We start from the raw sequence: 19,468 nt of genomic DNA, 5'->3' as shown, positions 1-19,468 counted from the left end.
TTCCTCAAGCGCATGCTGCCTTTTATAGGAAAAATAATAATTGTCAGAATTCTATTTAGAAGACTTTTTAAAAAATCCCTCAGAACCTTCGGTCACAGGAAATTAAATATTTCTGTTTCAATTTCTAAATATATTTTGTGGCAGAGGAATATGGTGAGGTGAGCAGTAAAAGACTTTCAACCATAAAAATACTTCATTTGTATAAAATCCCACAGAGGAAAGGAATGGACGGGGATACAAGTTCAGAGAAGAACCGTGTAAACTCTCCACCTGCAAAGAGCAGCCATTGTAATTTTTTTTTTTTTGACAGATGAGGGGAGGTATTTAATCACTGCTGTGCTCGGAGTCTGTATGCTTTTTAAAAATATTGTGGCAGTTTTATTTTAACACGCAAATATTTACCCAATCCCAGAAATCACATCTCTCACAAGTTTTAAAATCTAGGTAAAAAATATTAGACATCAACTTAAAAATGCAAGACAAGATAGATACAATTTTAAAAACTGGGCTGTAGGGCCGGGGGGGGGGGGGGGGATCGTACCAAGAGCAAAAGCCCCTTTGAACCCTGGCCCGATGGCTCCTCCCGCCCCTGGGCTCCTGGCCCCTCCTGCAGGGCAGCGGGGAGCCAGGACCAGGGGGAAACTGCTCATGGAGACCACAGGCCTTGTCAGCCTGTCCCTCCAGATTCCAGAATCTGGGCCTCTGGGACGGGCCTGGGCACAGGCCGGGGTGTGCAGGCGAACTGCACGGTACCTCTGTCTGTGCTGAATTCAACTGCCTGTGGCTGGGGAGGAGGGGCAGATATTGTCTTGGGGGAATGATAAGGGTCAGACCTGCGGGGCAGGGGTCAGAGAGAACCGGCCCAGGCCAGCGCCAGTCGGCAAGGAGGGCGGGCCCAGCCCAGCACCCTGGCCCCAGCACCCCTTCGGCTGCCTGGTCCCCTGCACCTGTGGGGGCTGTTTCCACAGAGACATGGTTTATTCTACAGAGAGCAGATGTGGCTTCAGAAGGGGAGGTTCCGGTGGAGGCTGGGGACTTAGCTCCGGTCACTAAAGATGTGCTTCAGTTTCTGCTATTTCTACCCCTCGTCCCTGCCCGTCCCCCACCCCCACCCCCGGCTTCTCTCCGTTTTGTCCTGCCCTATGTACCTTATTGGTCTAAGTGTGGCTCTCCTAGCCCTGTCTTCCTCTCCCCCTTCCCCTCCTCAAGCCCTTGAATCTATGGAGGAGGCTGAGGTCTCCCAGAAAGGAGTCCACCTTCTTCAGGAAGCCCGGGGGCAGGGGTGGTGTAGACCAGGCTTTCGAGGCGAGGGGCCCTGGGATCAAGCCCTCCAAACTAATCCTTTACTCCCCCCGACTGCAGAGGGCGCCCCTGAGTGTGGAGGCGGCAGGCAGGGAGCAGGGCCAACGGCCTCCGGCTACTGGCAGGAAGGCCCACACCACGAGGGGGGCAGGGGCCCAGGCCCACAGGATCGAGCTGTGGGACTTGGGCAGGTCCTTCCGGCCCCGGGCCTCAGCCTCCTCATCGGTGAGCGGGGCTTCCATGAGGATCTCTGTGAGTCTGGTGTCACAAACGCCTGCGGACCTGCGCCCCACCGTCTTGCTCTCCTTGGGGTTCCTGCGACTTCTCCGCTCCGCTCCGGCCCCTGGTCCCGCGGAGGCCCCTGGGCTGCACAGGCTGGAGAGCTGGTCTCTCCCTCCCTCCGCCCCCATCTGGGCGTCGGGCAAGCACGGGAGGTGGAGGAGGACGGGGAAGCTGTTCCGACTGACCCGGGAATGACGGGCGAGTGGGTGACACGCGGGGTCATACAGCGGCCGTCTGCTTGATGCTGTGGAAGCTGATCCGAGTGGGCGAGGTGGGGATGGACATGGCCCCTGGGACTCGGAGGGAGTGATGGTCCCGCCACCGGTGCCACCTCTTCTTCATGGCTGCGCGCACCTGCGGGGGAGGCACAGACTCAGCTGTTCCTGGCTGCATACTTGACCTCTACGCTGCAGGGGTCCCTCAGGCAGCCTCCCTGTCCCCCCCAAGGCTGGGCGGTTTTCCAGACGCTCCCCCCTTCTCCACTGTGGAGCTGAGCAGAGCCAGGGACCCCGTAGGCCCGAGGGGCTGGGCGGCTCTGTGGGAACCGCCTGGAGTGGGTGTGAGGCCCCCGGCCCGGCCTCATACCTCTCCGTTTAAGAAGCAGTAGAAGACAGACACGAAGAAGCCCTGGAAAGGAAGGAGGGTGGTCAGGGGTCTGCATGGGCATCGCCCGGCCTGGAGAGGGCCAGGGGGCCGGGGAACACTCTGACCCAGGACCCCAGAGGCTCAGAGCTGGGGCCACCCCTCCTGGTGCAGGTGTGACAGAGCAGGTTCTGGGCTAGCAGTAGGTGCCAGCTGGGCGACCCAGACCCCGTCGGGCGGGGGGGGGGGGGTGCCCCACCTGGGCTCTGGGGTGGGGTTCAGTGTGTGCACACTTATATTTGAGTGTGTACCCGAGTGACCCACATGTGCACCTGTCCCCTGTGTGTGACCGTCCCGTGAGGGCACCTGGGCGCCCAGGTCAGGAAGTTCGCTGGGCCCTTCGGCCCTGGGCCCACCTGGAATGACTGCAGGAAGGAGTTGAAGTAGATGAACACGATCTGCGACAGCTCGTCCTTCTGCCCAGGGTTGACCAAGAAGAGCATGTAGGTGGTGCCCAGAAGCGGCAGGAGCACCAGGGTGGCCTTCACCGCCTTCCTGAGGGGGGAGGGGGAGCTCTGCGGGCGGGGCCTCACTGGGTGGCGAGAGCTCCCGGGGGAGACAGAGAGGACCCTGCCCAGAGGCCGGTGCAGGGCCCACCTGGCCTCCATTTCTCCCTACGGGGGCCGGGGGGGGGGGGCGGTAAGGCACCCATCACTTACCTGTACTGGATCGTCTCTGACGTGGTGGATGCTCGTAGTTTTGTCATTAGGATCCTGACGATGTTGAACAGAAACACAAAGTTGATCTGGAGGAGGGAGTCAGAGAGGGGAAGGGGGACCATGAGGTGGTTCGTGCTGAGAGCAGCCACCTGCCCTGTAACCCACTGCGACCCCGAGTTCCACGCACACGCACGCATGGCACACACATCACCCCAGCCCCGGCCTGGGGCCCCAAAGCCTCTGCTCCTCTCTTGGGGGACAGGCAGGTGCCCCCTTCTGCTCAGCTGCCTGTCACCTGAGGGCTCCCGGAGGGGAAGCCACCCAGGCAGCAGATGAGGGCGAAGAGGCCACGCCTCCTGGGGCCTGAGTCCACAGTCCTCACCCCGCTCTGCCCGAGCCAGGCAGGGCCCCCCCTCACTACCACGGGTCTCCTGGAGAAAGACCGCTTCCTGGTGGGCAAGGGGAGAGGGCCTCGTACTGAGGACAGCCCTGCCTGGGGCAGCAGACGGCCGGCTGGGGTACCGGGAACTGAGTGCCGCGGACTGATGACTCTCCCTCCTCCCCTGTGCCGGTAAAGCCCAGAACCTCTGCAGACCCACAGCCAATGCAGATGAGCGAGCTGTGGGCCCACCAGGAGGTTCTGAAAGGGCCTCATGGTCTTCATTCTGAGCTGTGTCAGCCTCCGCGCCCACGGCGCCCGCCTCTCCCCCACCCGGGCCCTGCCTGGCTCCTGCCGGCCTGTGGCTGCAGGTGTCTGTTAACCTCGTGGGCTCGTGTGTGTGTGTGTGTGTGTGTGTGTGTGTGTGTGTGTGTGTGGCTGTGCTGCCCTCCACACGCTCCTGGCAAGGCTGCGGGTCTGTTCTCTGTGCTGTGTGAGGGTGTGAGTGTGTGTGTATGGGGGGACACAGTGTGTCGTTTTTTATCTTCATTTGTCTCCAAGTGTAAGCAGACAAGAAAGGGAGTGTGTGTGGGGGGGCCTGACACTAGCAATCCCTTTCAACATGCACACACACACACACTCACATACATACACACACACTCACACAGACACACACACACACTCACACACCACACACACACACTCACGCACGCACACACACTCACATACATACTCACACACTCTTCCCAGGTCTCAGTCCTGAGACTCCATCACTCCTTAAACCCTCCTAAGTTCCGGATCCTGGCGGAGGGACACAGGCAGACATCAGGGGACAGAGATTCCTGTGGCCTCTGGATGACCCTAAATTTGAGGTGCTCTGGGGACCTGAGGGGCTCAGGCTCCTCGGCCATAGCCTGCGGCTCTCATGCCCTCAGCGGCACGGCCTGGTGAGCCCAGGATCAGGGTGGGCTGGGAAGCCTTCAGCCAGGGCTGCCCATGGCCTGCTGAGCCCTGGTTCTCCTCAAGGGTCATCCAGGTTATAGCTCCTGGGTTTCTGCATTAACCTGAACACATAGGTCAATCCCGGTGTCCTCACATAAGTGAGACAAACCATTTGACCTTTCCTGATTCTGACTTCTCTTAGAGTAGAGGCTGTTGGAATCAAGATATATTCCCATTTCTGCCATATTTCCCTGCATTTAATCTTATTTACCCATCATCCATCTACCCGCTAACCAATTCATTCAATTATCCACCCACTCTTACCCATCCACTCACCTACCCACTCAACTACCCACCCACCCACCCACCCACAAATCCATCCAACTAGCTACTCAGCAAGCATGCACCACTCTATCTAGCCATTCGCCCATTTATTTAATGGGTGACATAATATATGTCCACCCCACCCATCACCCACCCCTTCATCCCGTCCATAAGCATCGCTGAGCTCCTCCTGGCTACGGGGCCCTGTTCCAGGTACCGAGGAAGAGCAGGAGGGGGTCTGGTGTGGACAGTCTGGAAGACAAGGCCCTCTCCCCTCTTCTCCCATGGGGCAGGGCAGTTGGTGATGCTGCCCCCTCCCCCCAGCTCAGCCTGGGTCTGTGCAGCCGGAAAGCCACTCTGCCCTCATGAGCTTGATTCCCAGCCTCCCCCTTTACAACATCTGCACCACCTCACCCACCAGGCACCTTTCTTCCTCCTGCAGGGAGTCTCTGACCCCCCAGTCCACACGGTGCTCTCCATTCTTGAACCCCACTCTTCCCCCTGTCAAATCCAAGCTCTTCAGTGAGCACCGGCTACTGCACTCTAATCTTGTCCAGCCTGGGTTTCTTGTTTCATTCATTCATTCATTCATTCATTCACTCATTCAGTGAGGGCCATGTGCCTGACTCTGAGCTGGGCACTGATGATAGGAAGTGGACTTGGCTCTCGGTCTGGGGTGAGGGGTGCATTGCATTTTCCTTAAGTGGTCAGAAAGGCCTGGAGAAATGGCATGTGAACTGAGAAAGGGGGGAGTGTTCCCGGCAGAGAAAGGGCCAGGGAGGAAGCCCTGGGTGGGGGAGGTGGGCTGGATGGCGGCCAGTGTGGCTGAGGTGAGGCAGCGGAATCAGGACACAAGTCCAGGAGGGAGATAGAAATAGCTGGGAACCCAAAGCACGAGATTCCTTCCTGCAGGGCCCTCTCAGCTTGGGATGGGGCAGGGGCCCCAAACACACATCCTACAGAGACGATGGCATGGGTGGTGGGGAACCAGCCCAAGTCCCAGCTCAGCTAGCAGTTAGTGGTGACCCTGGGCAGGTTGTCCCCTCTCTCAGTGTTTTCATCGGTGAAATGGGAAGCATGCTCCCTACTTCTCCCAGACACTGGGGAATGCGGGGTTTGGACATAACAAGGATGGAGCTTCTGGAAGGGCTAACCCTTGGCACCTGGAAGCCCTGTTGGTGCAAATAGCTGGGTGTGGGCTGGGGCCAAAGGGAAGGACACACAAATGCCCTGGAGGCGAGGGTGAAACCAGGAAGTGGACACGGAGAGAAAGCTGGTTGAGTCTTGTCTCCCTTTCTCCATTCATTTCCTCACCACTGTGCCCCCTGCTTGCACCAGGGGCTCGCTCCCCACTATCGTTGGTCCCCCAGCCAGGCCAGCCTTCCTTGGCTGGGTCCCAGGCTCATCACAAGGCCTCTCCTCCAGGAGGGCTCTCAGCAGCTGGCCGGGAGGGACTGGGTCTCATGGAGTTTCCATTCAACGAGTGAGGGACTCATGGCAGCGGGGACTCCAAGGACCATCCTCCCCCACTCACTGCTGACACGGACTGGCTTTGCCTCTGAAATCACAGAGCCCTGGTGGTGCAATTTCAGACCGTGGGTGAGAAACCTTAGTCATCTCCAGTGCACATACATCAAGGACACTCCCAAGACGGGGGTCAAATGAATCCCGGGAAAAGTCGCAAAAAAAGAGAGTAAGGCAATAAGAGATACACAGTAATCGCCCTCACGGTAGACCAAGGAGGCCTTCATTAGGCACCTGCTGTGTGCAAGGGGTGGATGGATGCCGCTCTCTCAGTTCCCAGGAGCGTGTGGCCCTTTAAGGAAGCTGGTACCGACAGGAGCCTGAAATTACCGAGCCTGAAATAAGTCTTACATAAATGCTAATTTCTTATGGGGCCTTTCTGTGTGTCTCTCTTCTTTATGTGTGATATATAATGGGTTCGTTTTTGCAGAATGCAGCCCCTACTTAAACTCCACCTTAATTAAAGCTCGTTGTGGATCACAGACGGGTGGCAATTGTACAACAGACTCAAAAACATTTGGCAAAGGGCAGGGAGCTGAACTAGGAACAATTGCTCATTACCCTTCATTCTGGTACCAGGGCTCCAGGCTGAGGCTGGGCTGGGCCCCCAGGGGGCTGCTGGGGGAGGACAGGGGTATAGGTCCGGGCTGAACAGAAGCCTGCACACCCTCCTCTTGCCACCACTGCCCGCTTGCCTGGCTGGCTCAGCGTTTACCTGGCACGAATGTCACATGTGCGAGGGCACTAGCCCCCAGCCAGTCAGACCCATTCTCTGCCCAGAGGAAGAGCCCAGTGCCAGGGAGGGGGGGAGGGGCTGCACGGACACGGAGCGAAGGGAGAGCGTGCTGGGAAGGGAGGTGTCAGGAAGCTGGTGGCATGGACGGAGTGTGTGCGGGGGAAGACATCGCTCCCTCATGTCTCTGCTGGGTGGGTCCTCAGCTGCTCCCCTGGTCCCCAGCCCCGTCCCAGGGCCTACCTACCAGGAGCACGAGGATGATGGGGCCCTGGTAGATGTAGTCCAGTAGGTCGCCCGGCTCCTTCCCAAACCAGCACCTGCAAAGGTGGGGGCTGTCAGTGACCTGCTGAGCCGCAGCTGGGGGACCACCGCAGGCTCAGGCCCAGGGGCCTCCGGCCTGACCCTTCCCGAGACCCATTCTCCAGGCCTGTACCTTCCTCAGAAGTGGGGTGGATGGTCCCAGCCCCACTGACCGCCGTGCGCACCTGGCTGCCTTTTGTCTTGCTTAGAGGTTCTCCCCAGCCAGTCTGAGGGTGGCCTGAGTCGTCTCCTCCTCCTTCCCTTCTTCCTCCTCCTCCTCCTTTTCACTCCCTCACCCCTTCTAGATTGCTGGGCCCAGGGCTCATGACGGAGAGCTGGGCTGCCCCCCGACTGGCCTTGGGTCCAGCCACCTGTGCCCCTTGTTCATGCATTGCTGAGAGCCGCTCACAAAACAGCAGGAGCCTTCTCCTGCCCGGAGCCTGCCTTCCTCCCAGCCGAGCTCCATTCACCCTTCGGAGGGAGCCTGCTGCCACCAGGGGCGCGGTTGCTCTCTAGGGAGAATGGAGGATGAAGCTTCGGAGTCTGGGCCTGGGGGACCTCCTCAGGGACCTCCTCCTGGACCAGGAGAAGGGCCCATGCCTATGTCCCCACCCCCTCAGAGGGCATCCGGTGCACCTGGCTCAGACAGGCGTCTCCCCAGCTGCCCTCCAGCACCAGGGTTTCTGGTCTCTGCTCGAATACCCCCTGTGACGGGAGGGTCACTCTTCCGCACAATGATGAGAGCTGCCCCTTTGTTCTGGGGTAGCTTTTATCATATGAGTGATTCCAAATGCCGAGTTCCTGGACTGCGCCCCATTCCTGCCCCCACCCTCCAGTCCCCTCTGCTCTCTCCAGCCTCAAAGACGCCCTAGAGACTTGTGTTCAGACACTGACGGCCCCCTGTCCTCTCTCCTCTCAGCTGGTGGTGCCGGCTTCCCAGCCGCTCCCTGTGGGACCCGTGACCAGGTTGCCATCATCGGCGCCGTGGCTTCGTGCGGCAGAGGCTCTGACACAGGTAAGTCCCAGGACACGCCGCAGCCCCGGGGTCTGTGAGAGGCTCCCAGGCCTCCTCCATGTCCCCCAGTTCTGAGGAGGAGCCCTCCCCAAAGGCCAAAGGGCACTTAAAGGAGCCAGCAATCCTAACTCAGCTCAACCAAGTTGACTCAACGCTGACCACATGAGCGCATCTGGGCTGCATTTTGTCCATCTAAGGATGCGGAAAAGCCGCTCTGTCCCGTGTGGCTGCCACACCTCCCTACGGCTTGGTGGAGCCCACAGCTGCCCCATCCGGACACCCCTGACCCTGACCCATGGCTGGCCTGTCCGACTCACTGTTTATTCTCATAGTAGAGCTTGGCCAGGGCCCAGGCGATGATGATGGGGCAAGGGATGCCTGGAAAAGAGACAGACATGGCTGTAGTGGTCAGACAGGCGGACAGGGGACCCTCTTATAGAACACAGGATCAGGGGACCAGAAGGGGCCTGAGATCATGTTTCCACTCCTCTACTGCAGACCCCCCATGACCAAGGGCCTGTCCCTAGACCCCAGTCCCGGCCCCTCCCCCACCCTCAGCCGTCCCCTCCGGGCAGGCCAGAGAGAGGAGGGGACTGGGTTTTCTGAGAGAGAAGTGCCGCTGGCAGCTTCTCGTCCAGAGTCAGAGACCAAGGCCTTGGATCTGCCACTCCAGGCGGGAGACAGGTCCCTGTGTGGGAGGCGCTTCGGAGGGACTATTTGCTTCCTCCTGGCCTGCCTGGAGGGGGCTGGCTGCGCTGGGGACCGTCCTGGGGATGGTGGGCAGGGCTGTGGTTCTGTCCTTGGACCCAAGATGAAGAGAGGTGACCTTGAGGGTAGCACCCCCTCCCCGCTGGCCCTGCCACCCCCCCGGGGACCCTCACACCATCCGATGAAGAGGAAGAGCCACTTGGGCAGGCGCTCGGTGGAGTAGGTCATGACGATGGCTGTGTGCAGGTAGCAGCCCTCCACGAACATCCAGAAGAAGTTCGTCACCAGGAAGTAGTTGAAGACGGTGGTCATGCAGCGGCACCAGACCTGCACGGGCAGGCGGCGGTCAGGGCTGCGGGCTGGCCCGTGTGTGTGGCCGGGGCGCTGGTGGAGGGCCGGTCATTTTAGTGGTTTGTGGGCATGGCATTGAACACCCTCCAATCCCACGCTGGGTGGACTAGCCTTCGTCATTTCTCTCTCACTGTTTCAGACTGAGTGAACGCACGTCTCCCGGCGCGGGTGTGTCTGACTTCCGCCAAGGTTCCTAATTCCCCCTTTTAACCAAGAAAGAGGGACTGGCTCCAAGCGTACTGCAGGCCGAGGCTGGAAGGGCGTCACTGTTGTGTTGCCATGGTGCTATTTTCTGGGGGGTCACTTTTAACCCATAAGTCACACTGGTTTCCATTTAGGGATGGAAGGTGAACTTTCATGTAGGAAAGTGATTTCACGTAAAGTGATTCGATTGAAAGAAAATCATTACATAAATAATAGTACGGGGTCGATGAAGGTGGGCGGAGTCATGGAGGGGCGTCTCCCGTCTCTGGGTTTGGGAGAATGGGTTTTGGTTGCTGCTCTTTGTCCCCCCAGCAGAGGAGAATCTATCCCTTTCCCTCTGAGCTGGGCTCCCCCCACCCCTGGGCCCAGCCCCAACCGGTTGCCCAGTGACCTCATTGCTTTCATGGACTTCGGGGTCAATGAGCTGCAGCAGGAACCACATGGCATTCCGCAGGATAAAGGTGCCGATCAGGTTCCAGTGAATCACATTCCGAAGACAGCGAATGCTCCTGCAGGAGGCCCAGGTCAGGGGTCAGCCAGGGGTAGGGGTCAGCTAGGACTGAGCCTCAGGAGGCCAGGTAGAGACAGCCTGGCATGAGGGCAGGGTTGTACCAGGAGCCAAATTCCCGCTGTGGTGGCCACGGTTGGGCCTCTCACTGCCAGCCTCCCCATGGCATCCATGTGCCTGCCAGGCATGCCTCCACCACCTGCCCTCCGTCTGCTGGCTCCAGGGCCCCTGGGGCGGAGGTGAATGTCTGGGACAGGCGAAGGGGGTGTTGCAGGAGGAGGACAGGGAGAAATCAGGGGAGGGGTGACTCACCGCAGGGCCAGGAAAAGCAGGAAAGAGGCCATAAGGGTTGCCATGGAAACGCAGTGGCCCAGGTAGTTGACCATGTGGGCGATGTAGTAGTGTAGTTCATACTTCCACTGCTGGACGGACAGACAGACATAAGGGCAGACGGAGGCATGGGCCACATGGAAGGTGGTGCTGAACACTCCAGCGATGGCCACCCTGTATGTCCTGACCCGGAGGGCAGAAGGGCTCCTCCATGCAGCTCCCTGCATTTGGTTTGTCACTGGGTGGCTCTTGGTAGAAATGGCTGCGGTCAGGCCTCCCGACATACAATTTTGGAGCAGATTTGGACATAGTGTATGCTGAGACGTGCCAGAGGTGCAGGCAGATTTTATTTTCTTTTTAATTCTGGATTGTGTTTAGTCTCAGCTCAGACCCCAGCCGGCTGAGCAACTGAGGGTGAGTTGATTCAAAACCTCTGGGCCTCAGTTTGACATCTGTACAATGGGTCCAACCAGCCACCCTGCCTCAGAAGCAGTGACTGATGGGAGGTCTGAGGGCTGCCCTGGGATCGGTCTGCCCTTGGGTGTAGCCATGGGAGGGGCAGGTGTGTTGTCTGCAGTGTGCTCAAGAACAATATCAGAATCAAATAAAAGCCACGTGCCTTCTATTATCCCCGGGCTGGCAATTCTAGGCAGAGGTAGGGATGAAGGACTCCTTCCTGCCCCAGGAGGCCTCTCCCAGCCCCACTTGGTTTGCCACCCTCAGCGGGGCCATGAGCGGAGGTGAGCACAGAGGCCGGAGCAAACCTCTCTCCTTTAGGACCGTCCCGCTTGCCACTCCTGTGGCCCTCAGCGCAGTGTCCCTTGGCTCACATGTTGAAGAATCACTTTCCCAGGCTAGACAAATGGTCTCCCAGCCCCCTGAGGACCATGTTGGGTGAATGAGGAGGGGCCTGGAGGCAGGACATATCCTTTTGGGTCAGAACTGAAGCGTAGCTTTAAAGGGGAGGTGGCTGGCCCTGCAGGCAGCAAGGAACTCTGTTTCAGAGCAAGAGGGGCTAGTGGGCTCTGAGCAGGACCCAGCTTCCTACGGGACTGCCCTTCTGGGGGCTGCACTCATTTCCACGTGGAGTCAGAGTTAGAGTGCCTCCTGGGGAAACTGAAGCCCAGAGGACAGGCCTGGTTCTGCCACCCTGGGGATCCTGTGAGTCTATCAGGGTCAGGGCAGCAGGGGGGGTGGCACTCACCTTGTCGTCCAAAATGGGCACACACTGCGAGTAGTTGAGCCGTGAGGCCCAGGTCCCATTCTCCAGGCACTCTCGGTAGACATTTCCTACAAAAGATGCCAACCACCAAGAGGCAAGTCACTCCCCTCCTCAGGAACTCTCCCTGGCTCCCTGGTTCGCCCAGGATAAGGCCCATACTTCTCAGCTTCCCTAGGGCAGGAAACACAACACGCACCTACAAGTTCACCTGAAAGTCATGTGTGTGAAAACTGCACATGAGACTTAACCACACATGGCAGCTAAGAGGCATGAATAATAACCCCATTCCAGTATAGTCTTAGACTAGTTCGAACACTTCCTTTAATTTTGTTTGAAACTGAACCCAATTGTAAGCCCTGAGATGTGGGTGACGATTCACTGATTTCCATTCTTATCTCAACCATGTTTTGCTTAAATGGTCCATACTTTTCCTACCAGTATCAGTGCTTTCATTGTAATAACAGCTACCACTGACATAGCAGGTGTTTGCCATGTACCAGATCCTCTCTGCTTTCTAGCTGCTGTCCAGTCTCCACAGCAACCCCATGAAAGAGATACTAACATTAACCCATTTTACGGAGAGGAAACTGAGGCACAAAGAGATTGGGCTGCCTGCCAAAGACACAAGAATGAGAAGAGGATTCAGACGCAGGAGATCAGGCTTCAGGCTTGATGTTCATAACCTCTAGGCTACTGACACATAGGAATGAGGGACATTGGGGAGACAGGTCCATTCTGCTGACCTTGAGCCCTGGCTGCCTGGGTGGCCCCCACGTGATGTCTCTCAATGTTTGAGATTCTGTTAAAGTTGGAAGGTGATGTGTGAAAACACATTTCAGAACCTCAATGTCTGATGTACAAAAGTGCAAGTTTTATCCAAGGGAAATGTATGAAAGTCAAAGAATGTTTGACAATTTGCATATTAGCCTTTTATTATATAGGATATACAATATAAAGCTAATGAAGATAAACAGCACACAGAACACAGGTGCAGAGCTAGAGGGGGCCTTAGATCGTTTTTGGAAGCAGTGAGTTCTGAAATAATTAAGTTACATAAAAAACCCACTTCCGTCGAGCTGACAGTGAGTAAAAAGCAATGGAATTATTAAGGAGCACTTGCTGAGAGCAGAAACAATGGTAGAGATTCTATTAGCTTAAATGTTTTTTAATTCGGTATTCTGAGCATACAGATTTTTCAAATTCAGCATGGTTACTGGCCTCTTCCTGCCCCTGGGCCCTGCCAGGGTGAGGCTGCATCTGGCAGGACGCTTGCCCTGGAGTATTCCCCAGGCCAATGCTGGTCTGACACTGATTCCAACCCCAATGTGAGGACACCATGGCACCCAATTCCTCACTCAGGTTTTTTCCCTCCTCAGAGGACCTTGGCTAGGTCCCTTCCCCTTTGGCCTCAGTTTCCCCTCTCAGAAACAGTAATCCAAATTTCTGTTTTACTACAGAAAGGTTGTGTGTTAAGAGAATCTGATGCATAGGGTCAGAGATGTCGCTGAACTAAAGGACAGAGTGTAGGGTGAAGCCAAAAGGACTCCTGTCAAGATATCTTAGGAGAGCAGGTCCTTTTGTAAAATAAACCCCTGTCCCTCTCAACAGGCCTGTGTGAGGTCAGACAGACCCTGATTCTAGCTATGGTTCAAAGAGAAAAGTTTATCTTATGGGAATGTATTCATAGATGTTACCTGGCTTTCTTGACATTCATCGCTAAGCCCTTTCCTCCAGGAAGGCCTCCTTGATTGCTCCCATCTCGCAGCTCTTTCTCTCTCAAGATTCCCCACACCCAGTTCCAACAATCTGAGCCTCACACTTCTGGCCCTTGCTCATGATCTGGCCTGAGTTGATCAGTGTGGGACTCCCTGAGGGAGGCCCCAGAGTACTGATTTCCATAGTATGGTATCTCAGCTGGTACTGACCACAGGAAGGCTTATGGATGGCAGAGGGTCAGGATAGAGATGCTGCAAATCTGAGACCTTTCTGCTCCCTCATGTCAATGCCGCTGGGGTACCAAGTTCTGTGAATTCTTTTATTTTTTGGGGTCCACCCCCCTCTGTCCATCCCACCACTCTCTCTCTAGTCATCTTACCTAGACTGGCACAACAGCCTCCTATCTTGCATCACTGCTTTTTCACTCACCCCTTGACTTTCTCTATCCTTTACCCCAGCTGTTAGAGTGATCATGTTGTTTTATGCTTAAAAGCCACAGGCAATTTTTATTGCTCTTGAGAATGACGCCCAACATTCTCAGTGTGATACCCAGGGTCCTGGACACTCGTGCCCAGCCTAACTTTCCTGACCCATCCCCAGCAGCCTCCCTGGCAGCTGATATTTGCGCCAGGAGGCAGGGCCCACACTATCTCTCTGCTGACCCAGTCCCTGAAACTCCCTCCTCACGCTTACCCACTGCCCACTGGCAAACTTCTATCTTCTAAACCCCAGCTCAAATGCCATCTCCTGGAGGCTCCTTTAACATCTGAGATATTCATACTCTCTTCTCTTTTTTTTAAACACCTCCTCTATGCCTTCCAGTCCTTAAAACATGGGCTTTCACACTCTATAGCCCTTGAACCACAGCAAGACATCCATGTCATATCACACACACACACACACACACACACACACACACACACACACACACACACACACCACACACCCTGCATTACTGAATTCAGTTCCACAAAGTGAAATTTATCTTAACTACAGCCATATTTTTCTTTATATTCTATTCCAATGAATTCTGTTTATTTTATGTACAAATGCTGGTCGTGACCCTACTAAATTGACTTCATAATCCACTGTTGTGTTACAACCTGTTGTGTGAGCATTTGCCATGATTAACTGCACATCATCTCACTGGACTCGATCCTACTCTTTGCTACTGAAGTGGAGCTCCCTGGGGACAGACCAGTAGGCACAGACAGACTGTATTGGAGTCATCGGATCCCCCTCAGGGGACTGTGTTGAATTGACTCAGGTCGGCCGAAACCTTGGGAAGCAGAGTCTGGGATGTGGGATGTGGTAGCAGGAGGGGGTTTCCCTCAGAAGCCCAGGCATGCCTGGGAATGAGGTTCTGTCTCATTGGGTACCAGGGGACTGGCAGACAGATGTCCCCAGCTCTTCAGGGGAGCTGGCTAATGAGGATTCTGAGCCCTCAGGCACAGCCTGGGACAGGAGAGCGACAGACAGGGAAGAGTCTCCTCTGGGAACCACAGGAAGATGGGCACGGAAAGTCCTAGGACAGGTGGCCAGGCCAGAATCTCGGGGATGGATGCAGCGAGGTGGATGTCTGTTACCACAGCAACACAGGTGCCCCTGCCAAAGATCGATGCCGATGGTGTGCAGTGTGGCCCGCCAGGGGCATTAGGGTCTGAATGATGTGGGCAGGGCGTTCTCCTCCAGGGCTCTGTGGCTGGGAAGCCTGGACCCCCTCCCCAGCAACGTGCTGGGACTCTGCACCACAGTGGCTCTGGCCTGTTGAAAGGGTTCTCCTCCTTTCAGATGCTGACACTGTAAATGGAGCGCCTGGTTCAGGCGACACCTGAGTGGTCCAGGCGCCCGGCTGGGAAAAGATGGGGGCCTATATTCAAGCTGTGGTTTTGTCTCTGGCTGGCTAAGTCCCTGCCTTCTTGGCCTCAGTTTCCCCTCTCAGAAGCAGTAAGGCAAATTTCTTCTCCAGGATGGTATTGGCATCACAGGTGGGTCAAGTATTTGTTGTGGGGGCCTTCTCAAGAATCTAAGAGCCAGTAGTAACCATGAGTCACGGTGATAATCCCAAACATCCCTACATCACTTTCAAGGGTCCACTAGGTTGGCACTGCTACCTCTGTCATTCTATCCAGCAAAGCATAGGAGATAGGCCATAGAAGACAGGGACAATTTTCGTGGTAGTTATGGGGACAGAGTGCAAGAGGCAGGTTGGGCATGGGCAGTGAGAAGGACTGTGGTGGAGGGTCGGTAATGTGGTCATTGTATAATGACAAGGAGGAAGGTGGGAAGGACCAGAAGCAACACTTACTGAAGGAATGAGGTCACTGGGCAGGACAGGAATGATCAGCACCATGGACAGCGGGGCAAACCCATTCCTCGCTATCTATGCAGGTGCCCCTACCTTGGAGAGATCCTAGAACCCAGCACTCTTCATCCTGCCTTCAACCCATGGCCCTGGGCCCAGCCCAAGAAGGCTACACGAATTCATGTCTTCCTGAAGACCAAGCATCAGCCCTAGATCCTCCAGATGCTCTCAGGCCTGCTCCAGCCCACCTGAGGGTTCAATTGCTACCTCTCCTAGTACATGCTGGTCGGGATTTCCCAGCTAGCCTAAGGAGGCAAGGTCTAGGTCACCCTCTCCTCTGGTCCTTTCCTAAGGGCGACATAGAGCTGAGTACACAGGGGCTCAGGATGGACCGAGGTGATGCTGTTGCCTAGGTGACTGGGTAGCCCTGAATGAGGATGAGAGGCTTGGAGTGGGCCAAGGGGACAGTCTGCCACCCAGGTCTCACCAAGCTGCATAGCAAATGCAGAAGCTGCGGTCACACACGCGGGGAGCATTTGGGTCTCATACGCATGTCACAGGTAGGTCGAGCCCTGTTTCCAGACTGCTGACACTGCGAGTCCAACCCCACCTGGGGTAGGGGTGTCCGTCTATAATAGCAAACTTATGGCCAGTATCCTCCAGATTCAGGGCAAGAAATCCTTGACTGTCCCCAGGAAAGCACGTTGGAAACAGAGCCAGAAGGTGTCTCCTTGGGAATTTAAGAGGGGGAGGCAACTTGTCCCTTACTGGTCTAAAGGGGCCCAAAGAGGGAGAGTGACATGTCCAGGATCCCCAGCAATGAACAGGCAGAACTAGATCTCTCTCCCCTGGGACACACTTTCTCATGGGAGACCCTGGAGCTGGCGTTTCTGGAAGCAAGAGGCTCTCTCTTGCTACACCAGGTCTCAGGAGGTGCAGTCAGATGTGCCCTCTGCCATGCCTATCTAGGACCCTTCTTGAGGCTCCCCCCTGCACCAGACCTGTCTTTGAGAATTGTGACATCCCCATTGCATCAAGGCCCAATCTCACCCTCTCCATGAAGCCTTCCAGGAATGCTGCAGGCCCACCAAGCCCCCCCTTCCCAGTCCCTGACTGCTGATTTGTGCGAGTCTGGTCTTTAAGCTGCCTGGGCCGCCTGAGGGCTGAGCTCGGCCTTTCCTATCATCTCTGTCCCCCCAGGGCCTAAGAGGAGATTCCTGCACAGCAGGCTGACCCAGTGCAAAGACCAACCCCTCTGGCTGGAGACCATTCAGCTGATGTGTTCCCATGTGAACACTATCCATGCTTCAGCATGTGTCTAGAATGGGGTTCTGGGAAGTGGGGACCCAGCCTCTCCATGGGGTTGGGTTAGGTGGAGTGTCCCTTTATCCCCTGTTCTGGGAGATGCCTCCCAGTACAGATGGGGCCAGCCATTCCCAACAGGGCCTGAGGTCCAGGAGGCTGAGGCTGAGCTGAGCAATTCCTCAGGAGGAAAGTGGACCTTGTCCAGGAGGAGGCAGCAGCCCTTTGTAGCTGCGAGGACCACAGGGACACGTGGGAGGAGGGCCCAAGCAGGGCACTCCAGGCTGGTTGGGGAGAACAGGGGACAGCCCAGGCTGGGTTAGGAACCAGAGCACAGCTTCCCCAGCCCCCGTCCACAGGCTATGGGTTGAGATGCTTTATCACCCCCCTTAGCCCTTAGTCTCCTGGCCCAGGCTGAATCAGGGACCCCGAGTTCCACGGCCACACCCCACCCAGCTCGCAGAATCCTAAAAACACAGTTCTATAATCTCAGGACTGAAGGAGCACGGGCGTCATTCCTGCTGCTTGCACACCTCCCTGGGCGGAGACCTCATTTCCAGCGGGGAGGTCTGTTTTAACCCTGGAGAGAAAGCATGGCCTCAGACGATGCAGGGATCCTCCTGAGCGGCTCCACTGTCTCCACCATCCCCTTCCGTTAGGGGCTCCTCTGCTGCTGGGCTCCTTGGGCCCAGGAGAGCCCTCCACTGGAGCAGGTGCCGGCAGGGGAGTGTGCTTAGCTCAGATGCAGGCACTGCTGCCTTGCCCTCTAACCGTCTCTCTCTAAGAGCTCAGACGTGCGTGTGTGTGTGTGTGTGTGTGTGTGTGTGTACACGCGTGCTTGAGAGGGGTGGGCGAGCGGTGCCACAGTTCAGACAGACAGACACTCAGAGAGGGGTTGCTATGATGTTTCCAGCATGGGGATTCAGACACCCTTCTCCCTCCCAGGAGGCCCCCTGCCGGTGGGGTGGGGCTGGAGATGTGAGTGGCCTTCAGGGGGACCACTGACTGCTGGCCTGGCTCCTGCCTGGCTCCATCAGACGATGCACGGGGCACGGACTCAGGCAGCCCCCCACCCAGGGCCGGTACTGAACGATCCCACCTGGGTGCTGGGCGGCTCCACAGCCTCCAGCCAGGAGGAAGGTGGGCACAGGCTGTCCCCCCGGGGGGCGGGGGTGGTCCTGACGCCTGGGGCGCTGGAGGAAAGCAGCCCACAGCCTCTGACTCAGCTCCGAGGGTCAGTCTGGAGACACCGGGTAGGAAGAGGCAGCGCCCCACTCTGGCCCAGAAGCTTCCGTGCCCGGCTGCTCTCCCAACACAGGCGCTGGGCTTGCCTTCCCCTCTCTGGGAGTGAAGAGTGACACCCCCTCACCCGGGGGTTGGGGACTCGGCGCAGGCCCCCCCCCCCCGCTCCCCCCCTGCGGGGGGGCATTGGCTAAACAAAGAGAAGCTGTAATGGGGAGCCTCATGCACTCAGTGTAAATAACCTGGAAGAGGGGTTCACCCTCAAAAGGGAGGAAGTGTGTTCTTCTCCCCTTTCTGGGCTCTCACCGCTCGGCACGCGGGAGTCGTGGGCAGATCACTGCCTCGCTGAGGTCTGACCACAGCGGGGCACAAGGAGCGTCCCCAACATTATGAGGGTCCTCATCGCCAGCGGGCTGACGGTGCCCAGGCCCTCGGCACGTCCCTGGTTCAGGGGGGCCCCCTCCACTCCCTAAGCCGCCCTCCCGGCAGGCCGTGCAGAACGCGGCAGAGGGTCCGACACTCACGCGTGGTGTTGTACTTGATGCCATTGAAGTGCTCGGGGCACGGCCTCTCCACCAGGGCTCCGGCGGCGCTGCGGGGCCAGCACGTCCCGATCAGGTCCAAGGTCGCGTTGCAGTAGGAGTGGGGACCTGGCGACGGAGAGAGCGGAGCGGGCTCAGAGAGGTGGTCGGGGCGTGGGCGCCGCGGGAGGCAGGGCTCCAGGCGCTCGGAGCGCTCAGGGAAGGAGCCCGCGCCCCCCGGGTCGGCTCGCCTCCCGCCTACCCTCGGGGTCCAGGGCCAGCGCCCAGCCGTCCGGGAACAGCTCTCCGTCCAGCGCCAGGCTGCAGTTGGCTTCCAGCAGGCTGGGGAGCAGCGCCGCGACCATCGCGCCCACCGCCAGCGCGCGCAGAGACGGAGTGTGAGTGCGCGCTCGGTGTGGCTGCGGGGCCCGGGCCCAGAGAACCGGGTTTGGGTCCTGCCTGCCCAGCCCCGACCTGCGGGTGCTTCGCCCGATCTCCCGGAGCCGCCCAGTCGGGACTTAACCGAGAGGAGCGGGAAGCGCACTGAATTGCGGGCCCACCGGTTCGGTCGCGTCCAATGGCCGCGTCAGGGGGCGGGGCCGGGCGGCTCCTCCAGCCCCCGACCCACGGGCCAGGCGGGAGTCCGCGTTCTGTGGCCCCGCCGTGGTCCAGAGGAGGGCGGTGGGGATGGAGAGCGTGGGCCGGGGGTGGCGGAATGCCCCGTCCGTCCGTTGTTGGTCCTTCCGGAGGATCACAGCCGCCGGGGTGCAGCCTGCCTAAAGGAGCGCTACCTCCCTGGGGGAGTAGCAGGGAGGGGGTGGGAGTCCACGTGCAGATCTGCGTTCCAGAAAAGCTCCCCGTGGCCTCTGGGAAGGAAGTCGATTGGAGGGGCTTCAAGGGAAGTAGGGAGGCCACCGAAAAGTCTGGTGAGAACGAGGTGCCTGAATGGATGAA

The 19,468-nt window shown here is 57.6% G+C and overlaps 1 protein-coding gene across 1 annotated transcript; it reads right to left on the bottom strand.

The window, feature by feature from the left end:
• Nucleotides 1-535: 535 nt before the first annotated feature.
• On the bottom strand, nucleotides 536-19,007 carry CRHR2 (corticotropin releasing hormone receptor 2). The gene is made up of 12 exons (XM_036326987.1): nucleotides 18,777-19,007; nucleotides 18,518-18,643; nucleotides 11,411-11,496; nucleotides 10,189-10,298; nucleotides 9,760-9,877; nucleotides 8,987-9,140; nucleotides 8,423-8,483; nucleotides 7,035-7,107; nucleotides 2,886-2,971; nucleotides 2,583-2,721; nucleotides 2,170-2,211; nucleotides 536-1,938 (listed from the first exon to the last, which is right to left on the bottom strand). The coding sequence occupies exons 1-12, from the start codon at nucleotides 18,877-18,879 to the stop codon at nucleotides 1,804-1,806; spliced, it is 1,233 nt and encodes a 410-aa protein (XP_036182880.1). The 5' UTR covers nucleotides 18,880-19,007; the 3' UTR covers nucleotides 536-1,803.
• Between the last annotated feature and the right edge of the window lie 461 nt (nucleotides 19,008-19,468).

This window comes from Myotis myotis, unplaced genomic scaffold (assembly GCF_014108235.1).
Source record: "Myotis myotis isolate mMyoMyo1 unplaced genomic scaffold, mMyoMyo1.p scaffold_m19_p_11, whole genome shotgun sequence".
Classification (NCBI taxonomy): Eukaryota; Metazoa; Chordata; class Mammalia; order Chiroptera; family Vespertilionidae; genus Myotis; species Myotis myotis.
This window is presented reverse-complemented; position numbering and strand designations above follow the sequence as displayed.